Below are 11,918 nucleotides of genomic sequence, written 5' to 3'. Positions count from 1 at the left end.
CATCACCTTTTCTATTAACAATATTCTGTAAACATTTGGGAACTGAGGAAACCAATTGCTGCAGTTTTAAAAGTCAAATGTTTTTCCATTCTCACCTGTTATAGGATTTTAGCTGCTCATCAGCCCCTGGCTGTTTGTTATAGGGTTATTCATTTCATAAACCACCAACTGTTTTCATTGACTGACAGGTATGAAATAGCTTAGCTCCCAGACTCTTTTACTAAGGAGCCATGCTGTTGTAATCCATACAGAATGTGGATTGGCCTTATCTTACTCAAATAAGTATGGATCTACCAGCCTGTATATATCATTCAGCATTAACAGTGCCTTCAGCGAAGTCAGCCACGTGCACTAATGCACCATAACACCATCACGGGTGCTGACCTTTGAACCATGCATTAAAACATACTTTATGTTCACTCTTCTCTTTTAATTTGTTGGATCTCAGGACACTTTTCCACTTCGTCTCGGCCCAACTTAAATGAGCTTGGGCCCAGAAAAGACAGTGGTGTGTCTGGATCCTTTTTAAATCTAGTTTCTTCTTTGCATTTGTGGATGCTGCTCACAGACTTTGGCCTTGGGAAGTGTTTCTGAGCCCAAGCAGTGATTTACACTACAGAATTGTATCTCTTTTTAATGCAGTGTCATCAGAGATTTCTCCAGATTCTTGGAGATTTTTTTTAATGAAATCACCAAGTTCTTTGCTACTTTACATTGAGAAATGTTATTCTCAAACTGTTGCCCTATTTGTCCACTCAGTCTTTATACTGTCTCTTTAAAAGTGACAGTGACAATATGTAGGAAAGATAGGGTTAAGGAAGGAAGTTGCTGCTGTGCTTCTGTCTGGACTCGCAGAGGCCCCAGGACCAAGAGACAGACCTCGATACACAGAGCTAATTACACTTGAGAGCGTGAGTGTTGCCAGGAGAGCGAGCAGCACTGAAGCATCGTGGAGGATGGGTTTGGGTCAGCAGCACTGCATTATTACTGCAGACCGTCAGCCGCGTGCACAGAGGCCATGGGGAATGTGATACAGCACTGGAGACAGAGCTTGGCCCGCTGGCTTTATTGTGCTCTCTGGGGAGTCTACTGGAGCAAAATAAGTTCAGACGTTTTTGTCTCGGCGCAGTTTACAGCATGGCTCCTCTTGTCTGAGGGCTGTAATCACCACTGAATCGGTGACATAGGGGGGCAGATAATGCTCTGCTTTATGGAGAACTATAGGTCCAGACATATGCAGACGCCCGTCTGTCCAGCATTACTTCAGAAACTAAGGGCATTAGGAAAGAGGCCCCACCTTTGCTCTAGTAAAAGCCTCTAATGATCTGGAAAAGCTTTTACCTATTGGTTTGTGGATTTTTGCACAAGATTTGATGGCATTCAGCAACAGGAACATTGGTAAGATCAGGTATTGATGATGTACGTCTGGATCACACAAGCCACTCCAGCACATTTGAAAAGTATTACGGTGTTCTCCATCACTCCATGGAATGCTCCAATGCTGGAGAGTCTTATTGCTTTCTTGGTGTTTCCTGAAAAACCTAAATACGACTCTGGATTCTGAAACTGAGGCACCCTCTGATGTCACTGCGTCTGATGTCCTGGATCCTTGTGCATGTACCTCATGTTCTTGTGGTTTGGGTTCCTTCAGTCTCACGCCTCTATGTGCGGATTTTTAAAGGGGATGTATTATGGAAAAACAAACAAGCGGCTCATAATCATTTAAAGGAACAGGCGCTAAAACCGGCCGCTTTGAACAGGTCGGTTTAGACGGAGGAGAACACTGCTGTGGGGTTAGATCCTTGTTTAGTTTAATTGTGTAAAGAATAAAACACAGAACATCTGCAATGACTGTGACACTAACGTTGAAACCCAATGAACCATTGCCCGAATGTTAAGCTCTAACAGTCCATAGCTGTGTAAAAATACAGCTCAAGGATTTAGTAAGTGATAGGACAGTGTGTTTTACTAGCTAAGCCTGCAGTGCTGAAAGAGGAGTCTCTCATGACTGATATTACAGTTCAGTGCCTTGAGGACAAACCCTGAGTACACAGTAACCCTCACAGTGTTGCCATGATGTATCAGATCTCCAGGCTGCTGTATGTCTGCGATGCAGGCTGCAGATTATCTGCTGTGGTTCATGAGTCAGAGCCCTGGATGTATGCTGGCAGACACCCTATACATAAGGATTACGGCTGGGGAAATACAGCATGAGCAAAACTGGAGGGGTGTGGGTGGTCCCCATCGATGTTTTTTTTTTTTTTTTACCTTGACACATTATTCTAAACGTTGTTCAACACTGTCTTTATTATTATGAAGGACTAATTAGTCTTTCTTCAGTTTTGTGCACTGATTTTTTACAGTTTGATATCAAATCCGATTAATACAATCAAATGTATGGGATCATTTTGTGCTCACAAACATGTTAACTTTTTTCTGTTATATTTAACCTACATTCAAAGAAGTCTACAAACCCATGGGATCGTGTGTTTCAGGATCATACGCGCCCCGTGGCAGATGGATATGGATAAGGTGCGGCGTGTTTTCCAGGAGGCCTTACAGATCTGGAGTGATGTCACACCCCTGACCTTCACTGAGGTCACCAGCGGCAGAGCTGATATCGTCATTGACTTTGCCAGGTAAAACCCCGCTTCTGTGAATCATGCGCAACTTTCCGCCGCCTGTAGATAACAGGTGCTTGGGTTTTCCACAGTGATCTCAGAGACAGCTCTGTGGTTTTGGAGTTTCCAAGACACTTTTCCCTGGAGCACATTCTCACGCAATGGCAGCTTTGCTCAGTCACCGCTGTGGTAACCTCTAGGCCTTTTATTGTTATTAATCTTAAAGCTAATTTAAGCAACAGAACACGAGATGGGAGTGTGTTTTCATGAATCACACCACAGCTGAGATCTGTTCAAGTTATTTGTGAAGACTTAGTAGGTCCTGCTACTTTTATGTAATAATTCCATAATAAAAAACAAAATCAAGAAATCCTGAATGTTGCTTTAAATACACAAATACAGGTTTAAAATGTCCATACTATGTCATATCTGGAAAATTAGATAGTATTTTTAATTCAGAGGACTAAATACTTACATACATACATTATCTGTAACGCTTATCCAGTTCAGGGTCACGGTGGGTCCAGAGCCTACCTGGAATCATTGGGCGCAAGGCGGGAATACACCCTGGAGGGGGCGCCAGTCCTTCACAGGGCGACACACACAGACTCACACACTCACACCTACGGACACTTTTGAGTCACCAATCTACCTACCAACTTGTGTTTTTGGACCGTGGGAGGAAACTGGAGCACCCGGAGGAAACCCACACAGACACGGGGAGAACACACCACACTCCTCACAGACAGTCACCCGGAGGAAACCCACGCAGACACAGGGAGAACACACCACACTCCTCACAGACAGTCACCCAGAGGAAACCCACGCAGACACAGAGAGAACACACCACACTCCTCACAGACAGTCACCCAGAGGAAACCCACGCAGACACAGGGAGAACACACCACACTCCTCACAGACAGTCACCCGGAGGAAACCCACGCAGACACAGGGAGAACACACCACACTCCTCACAGACAGTCACCCGGAGCGGGACTCGAACCCACAATGTACAGGTCCCTGGAGCTGTGTGACTGCGACAATAACTTGCTGCACCGCCGTGCCACATTACAGAGGACTAAATGCAGCATGTAAATATTACATTTCAAACACACTATTTAGCATAAAAAACAGCCCACGTTGTATTAACTGTTAACATGAAAACTCATTCTCCACCTATTCACTTTCATTGAAGTCATAAGAGGTGTATCAACCCTTGCTTTTTGGCAGTGCTCAGTAAAGTGCAGCCTTGATGTAAACATGAATTACAACTGAATTTGGTGCATGATTAAATAACAAATAAACTGTAGGTAAAGCGCCTTTAATTTTGCTAATGCCTTCCACCATTGGCATTGCCTTGCTGTAGTGCAACCTCCTGTGAGCTGAAGTCAGTACACAATAAATATTAGTTGGCTATAAAATGACAATATTCTGACTGGGTGTCTCTAAGCTGCTGTCAGCTGGTTGATTGCAGATGAGCCCTGGAGCAGAATTTCAGGCACAAACACAACTTTACTGTGCATTGTCTTTAGTCTCAAAAGCACCAAATCTGCACCTATGGATCACGTCACATCACACGCTCAGACGCCACTGATATAACTCACCATTTGCGATAACTGTCTGTTCTTTGGTGGAAGCAGGACATGTACAGATCTAACTCACGATGAATGTGGCAGAAGCTGAGCTGGTAAATTGTGTGTGATGACAGATGGGACTCTAGGGTCTCCCTACCTTTCTTCAGAGTGAGCGACTGTCCACCTGCCCGACTGGACCCTGACGAATGACTGACTGTCGAGTTCCTGCTCCCTGCTCCAGACAAGCTGCCCACCCTACTTTGAATTTTTCATGGACTCCATTTACTACTACTAATAATAATAATAATATCATCATCATCACTGCTGCCATGTTATATACTATGATTATATCAGTACACATGAGCATAACAGCACACTTTGTGATGGTATAGGGTCCTAAAGGATAGGTCCCCCCGTGTGAGTCTTGGTGCCTCCTAAGGTTTCTTCCTCAGCTCTGAGGGAGTTTTTCCTTGCCCGGCCTCGCTCACCTGGGGGTTTTATGTTTCATGTCAAAACTTTACTGGAATTCCGTGAAACTGCTTTGTGACAACATCAGTAGTAAAAAGCGCTGTACAAATAAATTAGACTTGAGCGTGTACTGAGCGTGTGTTGGAAATGATGTGGACAATGTGTTTGCATTACTTTCCATTCGCAAATCACGAGCCATTGTTATATCTCCCAAATCACAGAGCTTCATCTCTTACCAGGTTTTCATACCACTGCACAAACATAGAGGCTTCTCTGACTAACAACAGGGAAGATTGGAAGATAATCTGCATCTGCATCTCTTGCATGCGCATCCGTGCAGACACACACACACACACACACACACACATCATAAAAACACACAATTGTTTTAATACTCTATACTTAAGTCCCATATTCTACAAATGTCACCCAGTTGTAAAGCCATTTTCCCCAAACACACACACACACACACACACACACACACCAACAGTATACAGTACTGCGCAGACGTCTTAGGCACCTAAGATAATGATATATATTTAAACTAATGCCTCCTCAGTGAGCGTGGTGCTTGTATAAAGTTATAATCACAGTAAATACAAAAAGAAAATAATATAAAACAAATAAGAAATCTAAAATGATTTTTGTTTGCTTGTTTAAAAGAGAGCGGGGGCTGAGAAAGGTAATACCTGCACACACCTGTGAGGTGTTTTATCTTTCCCCTTAGTCTACTGTGTTATGCCCTGCACATGGAGACCCAACACACACACACACACTTAAAACCCCACTCTCTTTTATCCTTTCTCTGTCTTTGAAAAGCTGCTGTGAATGTTGCAAAGCAGGACTTGTTTAGCTGCACTTTATTAGCACTGGGTGCCTTAGGGGCACATTTCCCCCCCCCCGTCTTCCATGCTCCAACTATGCATGGGTGATTTTGGGTTTGGCACGGAGACAAGTGCTTCAGATTTACTCTACTTTTTAAAAAAGCGCTTGTTTTACAGTATCCACCTACACACCAGACTTGTACAAATATGTCTGTGTTTGTGGGGGATTCTGTTTCCGTCTGAAGAAGGTTAGCTTTAATAAGTGCATTCTAAAGCCCCACCTCCACCTCCACTCCATGCAGTTTCACTGTTGTAAATTAAGTCCTTTGTCCCTGGCATCGAACCTCCGGCTGAAAGGATGATGCACAGGAGTTGCCGCGTTTCACACACTCACTTGCTTTGAGAGAGGACAGTAGACTCAGTTTCTAAGTGGAGGGAAATGCTGAGGTTGGAGTCTAAATGTAAAGATCATGGATGTTCTGAGCCTTTCTCGTGCCTGGGCCTGTAAAGCCGGATCTGTCCAACTTCATTTAAATGATAAAAACAGCCCTGGCCTGTGCCCAGGTTTTCCATAACAGTGTGGATATGAATATGGGTGACTCACTTTTGCAATTCAGCATCTTTTTTATCAGTTTGAATGCCCTCAGTAACCCTAACCCAGATGGGCTTTGTGCCTCATCCGAATGTGCTGTAGTGAGAAGATTATCTTCTGTGTTGGAAATCACTAGCTGAGATCTTACAATGATCATTGTGATGAAGTTTTAGGAAAGCTGCCAGATCTACGTCTGTGGAGGGTCTTTGTCAACTAGATAATAGGATTATGTTCTGAGTAAAAGTGACTATAATCTTGAAGAAAAAAAGCTGAAATGCTGCTATTGTCATCAAAACAAATGAAGCAGAAAAATCCTCAAAATTACGCCCTGTTTCTTATAAAAACATTGTCTAGGTCAGTTACCAGACTTCGCTGAAATGCGTTGATTCATATGTGGCAAGCTGTTTGCTCCCGCAAGAGGGAGGACAATGGAGGCAGGGGGCGATTTATGTTATTCTTTATTGCAAGTAGAAATTAGGGACCAGGTTGTGCTTGTGCACAGCAAACTGAAGGTGGAAACAACGGAGACAGACTTGACAACAGAGGAAACAAAACAAATGACTGAAAAGAGGAAGTGAGACAATACATGACACAGACAATACACACCTGAGACAGATAATGAAGGGGACGGATGACAAATGACACTGACGAGGAGGAGGAACAAAGGCGGGACAAGGGCTGAGACATGGACAATAACAAACAGAGCCATGTGCTAAGAAAGCACATGACAGGGAAAACAGACACGACAGGACAAGGGCGTGGCATTAAAATGCATTGCCTTTTACTGCACTCAATATTCCCATTATTTTGCTTTTTAATATTTAAGCAAATATGTTTTTGTTATATCACTTAAAATGACATTCTGTATTAAAAGTTTTCTGTTATTTATGTTATTCTTTATTGCAAATAGAAATTAGGGACCAGGTTTTGCTTGTGCTTCTGAAAGCCTCTTTGTGGTTACATCTCCACCTGCTTTCAACTCTACAGTGAGGAACCGTGGCTAGACTCCAAACGGCTCTGTGGTAGACGTACTATGCACTGTTCATGCGCAGAAGTCATTGTTTTTAAGAAGTACATAGTGCAGTATGTTGGGATGTGGGTTAATGCTGCTCCACAGATTAAACTAACATCAGCAAACACATGCATTCACTGTTTTGATTATGTTTCTTCGACCCTGTCGCCTGAGAAAGTCTCTGTGATATTTTAGGTACTGGCACGGAGACAACCTGCCTTTTGACGGCCCAGGAGGAATCCTGGCTCATGCTTTTTTCCCCAAAACGTACCGTGAGGGAGACATACATTTCGACTTTGATGAGGCTTGGACACTGGGCAATAATATGGGTAAGTCAGGGTACAAATGGGAGTCTTCTTATATAATGCTGCACCTTTTTGCAAGAGTGTAAGTGCAGTGATCTAAAGGTGGTGACCCGGCTGCATCTGTTTTTGAAAGTTATAATTGGTTTTATATAGAATGTGTACATTTTTTTCAACATAAAATTGAAAAGTACCTAAAGATATTAAATTTCACTGGTGACCTTGGAGATTTCCTTAAAAAAAATGGTGGTCAGACCACCTCAGCCCTGTTCTTTAGTGAAGGAAACGTCAGTGCATGTTGTATCCACAGGTACTGACCTGCTCCAGGTGGCCGCTCATGAGTTTGGTCACGTTCTGGGCCTGCAGCACTCTCTGGAGCCTGGGGCAGTCATGTCCCCCTTCTACAGCTTCACCTATCCCCTGCAGCTCAGCGAAGACGACAGAATCGGCATCCAGTACCTGTACGGCACCAAGCGTCCAGATAAAGACAGGGAGATAGAGGATGAGATTGAGAGAGCAACTGAGAAGCCAAGGCCTCCCCTCATTACAGAGACCAATGACATCTTTAGCGCAGTGGTGAGGAACGCAGTCCTGAAGTTATTTATGTAATTCCAATGTCCTATTTTCGCGTTATATATTGATTTCATTTACATTCTGTATCACTGGGTTTGCATTTGACATTTTTTCATTAGTTTTAATGATAAAGACTTCACAAAAACCATGACAGTTCACACCATAGCTTTCCAGAAAATAAACTCCCTGTCTCTCTCTCCATCTGTGTCTCTCTCTCTGTCTCTCACACAGCCGGATGCTTGTCTGACAGATTTTGATGCAGTGTCTATGATCCGGGGTGAACTCTTTTTCTTCAAGTCTGGTTACGTGTGGCGTATTCGTGATGGGAAGCTCCAGGTCGGGTATCCTGCACTAGCTTCCAGACACTGGAAGGGAATCCCTGATAACATCGACGCTGCCTTTGAGGACAGATCTGGGAACATCTGGTTCTTCCAAGGTACGTCACACCTCAGTTTAACAATGTGTGTTCAATTTAAAGTAAATCAAGGGATGGGATATTGAAGAGTTTCAGTGTAAACCTGCTGCCCTTCTTGCATGGCTGAGGCTTCAGGTGTTAATGTAAAATTCTCTGTAATGTGGGTTAAAACCTCTTGTTAGAAAATGATATTCTGAGGTTGTGAATTGCAAATTCAAAAGAGACCGCATAAAGAAAAAAAAAATAAATGTGCGTGTGTGTTTGATTAAATATGCAATTATAGGACTCCAGATTTCAGAGTTAAGACTGAAATGCTGCCATCTTTTCCTATGCTAGTCAGCTATTACAAACACTAGTGTTATGGCCAAACATTACTCACCGTGCAAAGGTTATTTACTCCTCAAAGTGAACAAACATGTGAGTTTCACTTGTAAAAGGAAGATGGACTGATGGATGTTTAAATATACCTTGTTGTGTACATAAGCAGATTTGTCCGCTAAGCCTCCCAGCTTCTGGGTGGGCTAATTATCCTGTCCACTTCTCAGCCCAGTAAACTGACCAGCAAAGTGTGACATACAATGAAGACCAGAAGTTGTCCTTGTTTGGTGTTCACAAATAAACGTCTCATGCTTGTTCAGAGAATAAAAAACATAAAATGCTGTGTTATTTGTCAAGAAGGAATCTGTTAAACGTCAGGAACGTGGGGCGGACTGACGGAGGTGGACGCACTTGCTAAAACACAGAGTTTACTTATAGAAACAAAAGACAACAAACAGAGATATATACAGAAAGACAATACACAGGGAACTAGCAGATACTTAGACAACGGGAGCTAAACAGACTAAACCTTGGAAACAGGGTTAAACAGAGAAAAGACACAAACAGACATGAGACAAGAAAGATACAAAGACCGACTTGGAGGGCATGAGAAACAGACAGACTGGAACTAACAAACCAAAGGAGGAACAGCAAACTGAAGGTGGACACAACGGAGACAGACTTGACAACAGAGGAAACAAAACAAATGACTGAAAAGAGGAAGTGAGACAATACATAACACAGACAATACACACCTGAGACAGATAACGAGGGGGACGGATGACAAATGACACTGACGAGGAGGAGGAACAAAGGCGGGACAAGGGCTGAGACATGGACAATAACAAACAGAGCCATGTGCTAAGAGAGCACATGGCAGGGAAAACAGACACAACAGGACAAGGGCGTGACATTAAAATGCATTGCCTTTTACTGCACTCAATATTCCCATTATTTTGCTTTTTAATATTTAAGCAAATATGTTTTTGTTATATCACTTAAAATGACATTCTGTATTAAAAGTTGCTGTCTGCACTTTTTCTGTTTCAGTTTTTAAATTAAAAATCCATTTTCTTTCCATTAATTGAGTCTGCAGGGGCAATGACGAGAAATAAATCCAGAAGCAGCCATTTCTTTCAATGATCTTTCCAACAAACATTTATCATGCCATGAACTGTAGTTTTGTCATGAAAAGGAACACAGAGCCAGAGACAGGGGAAGTGGAAACATGCACAGAGATGCACTTAATAATGAAAACATGGACATGAGAAGGAAGCAAATGACCCAGAAAATAAAAAGAGAATATACAAAGATCTAAGACTGTAACTAATAACAGACTAAGAACAGAACAATGAATAATGAGAAACTCTGATAAGGCTGACAAGGGACAGACGGAAGAGACTAGACTGTAGAAGACTAAGACTACACATCAATGAGGCAGAAAAACTAAGACTAAATTACTACCTACTAAAGAGACAGAGGACTAAAAGTAAGTAAAGAGAGGCTACAGACAAAGAACTATACAAGACACTGTAGAGAAAGAACGTATACTCATTCTGTAAGTGCTTATCCAGTTCAGTTTTATAATTTTATAAAAACACAGTTTTAGACTTGAGGGACAAAAGAAACTTAAACAAAAAACCTAAGTCACTAAGGAAACCAAAGACGGAGAAGTGCTACCCAAGAAAATACACAAAACTAAGCATAGACTGAAGATGAACATAAGACTAACACAAATGGCAGACAAACTGGACGTTAAAGTACAGGCAATAAAAACATTACAAGAGAAGACATACCTGGAGATTAATCAAGACCCATGTCACAAGGAACTGAAGGATGATCACATGACCAAGGGAACATAGGGGCAGGAAGATCACATGACAGTGGGAACTCAACCAGGAACCCAGAGAACAGAGCCAGTTTTTGACAAACTTAGTCTCCAATTAGTAGTTATTGAAAGTTCCACCCCTCAGTGAGTCTCCTCCAATCCGACACAGTGCCATTTGCCTTGGGAGTGTAGAAGCGAACATGTGCTTCCCCTGAGACTGTTTTTCCCCCAAAATAATGCCACTGAAAGCAAACTGTCCAGAGCTGTTACATCAGTGGCACCATCGGCAGTGAACCCACACAAAGGAAGCCTGTTGTGCTTCCTGAGACCTATGGACTTGGATGGCTCAGACATTACCTGGATATGAACCTGTAGTCTTCAGGAAATTGGGCAGATGCTTATGGGGAGCCCCCATAATGGTTTTTGATAACTTACTGCCTTAATTGTGAACTTAATTTAGTTCACATACATATGTTTACCAGTTTCAAAACAGCTAGACCCTATTTTTTCTTCTCTTATCAATCCATAGGTGAGAGTTACTGGGTGTTTGATGCAGAGAGGCAGATCACAGGCCCGGACTCAGTGCAGCGGCTGGGCCTTCCCATCTCACACATCCGGGCTGCCCTGACGTGGGGTGAGGACACCCAGAAGGTCTATTTCTTCAAACAAGGAAACTACTGGCGCTTTAACTCGCAGGAGAACCGGGTGGACTCCACTCATGCCCGCAGCATGGCCGACTGGAGGGGGATCCCCAACGACATAGACGCTGCCTTTCAGGACCGCTATGGTGAGGAGACCTCCACAGAGAGTCATTTTCCCTGAAAAAGCTTGATTATCTTCAGCATAAACACTGTAGACCCTCACGTTACAATCTTAATGATGTCCTTGAGTTTGAAGATTTTCTCATTAGATAATATGAATTCAGATCATTTGAGATCTTTTTGAAGAGCAGAGGCTGAAATGTAGATGGAAAGTTTGTATCATGCATTCATTTATTTTGTTTGTTTTTGCAGGATTTGCACATTTCCTGAGAGGGAACCAGTACTGGAAGTTTGACCCAGTGGAGGTCAGGGCTCTGGAGGGATATCCACGCTACATTGGCATGGACTTCTTCAACTGCTCTCCTTCCATTTATAAATAAACCTCAGACACAAACTGCTAAACTGACTTGGGTCACATTTTCCCAAAATCATTATAGTATTAAAGGAAGTGTTTCGAAAAAAAAAAAAAAAAATCAATCTTTCACAATTTTCCCCTCGACCCAAAAGTACCTCATCAGCCGAGACGTGCGTTTTATCTTCAACCGGTTTCTTTAGTTTTGCTTTGAAACTACGAGGCTAATGTAGCAAACAGTAATGGGAGATTTTGCTCAGTCAGTTAATCATATCTCA

The 11,918-nt window shown here is 42.6% G+C and overlaps 1 protein-coding gene across 1 annotated transcript in view; it reads left to right on the top strand.

Moving 5' to 3' along the window:
* mmp11b (matrix metallopeptidase 11b) overlaps positions 1-11,677 on the top strand; it is a 36,103-nt gene extending 24,426 nt beyond the window's left edge. Inside the window, exons 3-8 of the mRNA XM_066646567.1 lie at positions 2,496-2,639; positions 7,287-7,420; positions 7,704-7,969; positions 8,198-8,402; positions 11,057-11,314; positions 11,541-11,677. Of these exons, the coding sequence (XP_066502664.1) occupies positions 2,496-2,639; positions 7,287-7,420; positions 7,704-7,969; positions 8,198-8,402; positions 11,057-11,314; positions 11,541-11,668 (1,135 nt within the window). The 3' untranslated portion in view covers positions 11,669-11,677. The remainder of the gene's footprint in view (positions 1-2,495; positions 2,640-7,286; positions 7,421-7,703; positions 7,970-8,197; positions 8,403-11,056; positions 11,315-11,540) is intronic.
* Positions 11,678-11,918: the final 241 nt, after the last annotated feature.

The sequence above is a fragment of the Hoplias malabaricus genome, chromosome 15 (genome assembly GCF_029633855.1).
Source record: "Hoplias malabaricus isolate fHopMal1 chromosome 15, fHopMal1.hap1, whole genome shotgun sequence".
Taxonomy (NCBI): domain Eukaryota; kingdom Metazoa; phylum Chordata; class Actinopteri; order Characiformes; family Erythrinidae; genus Hoplias; species Hoplias malabaricus.
Note: the sequence above shows the minus strand (reverse complement) of the source record. Positions and strands in the feature narration are given on the sequence as shown.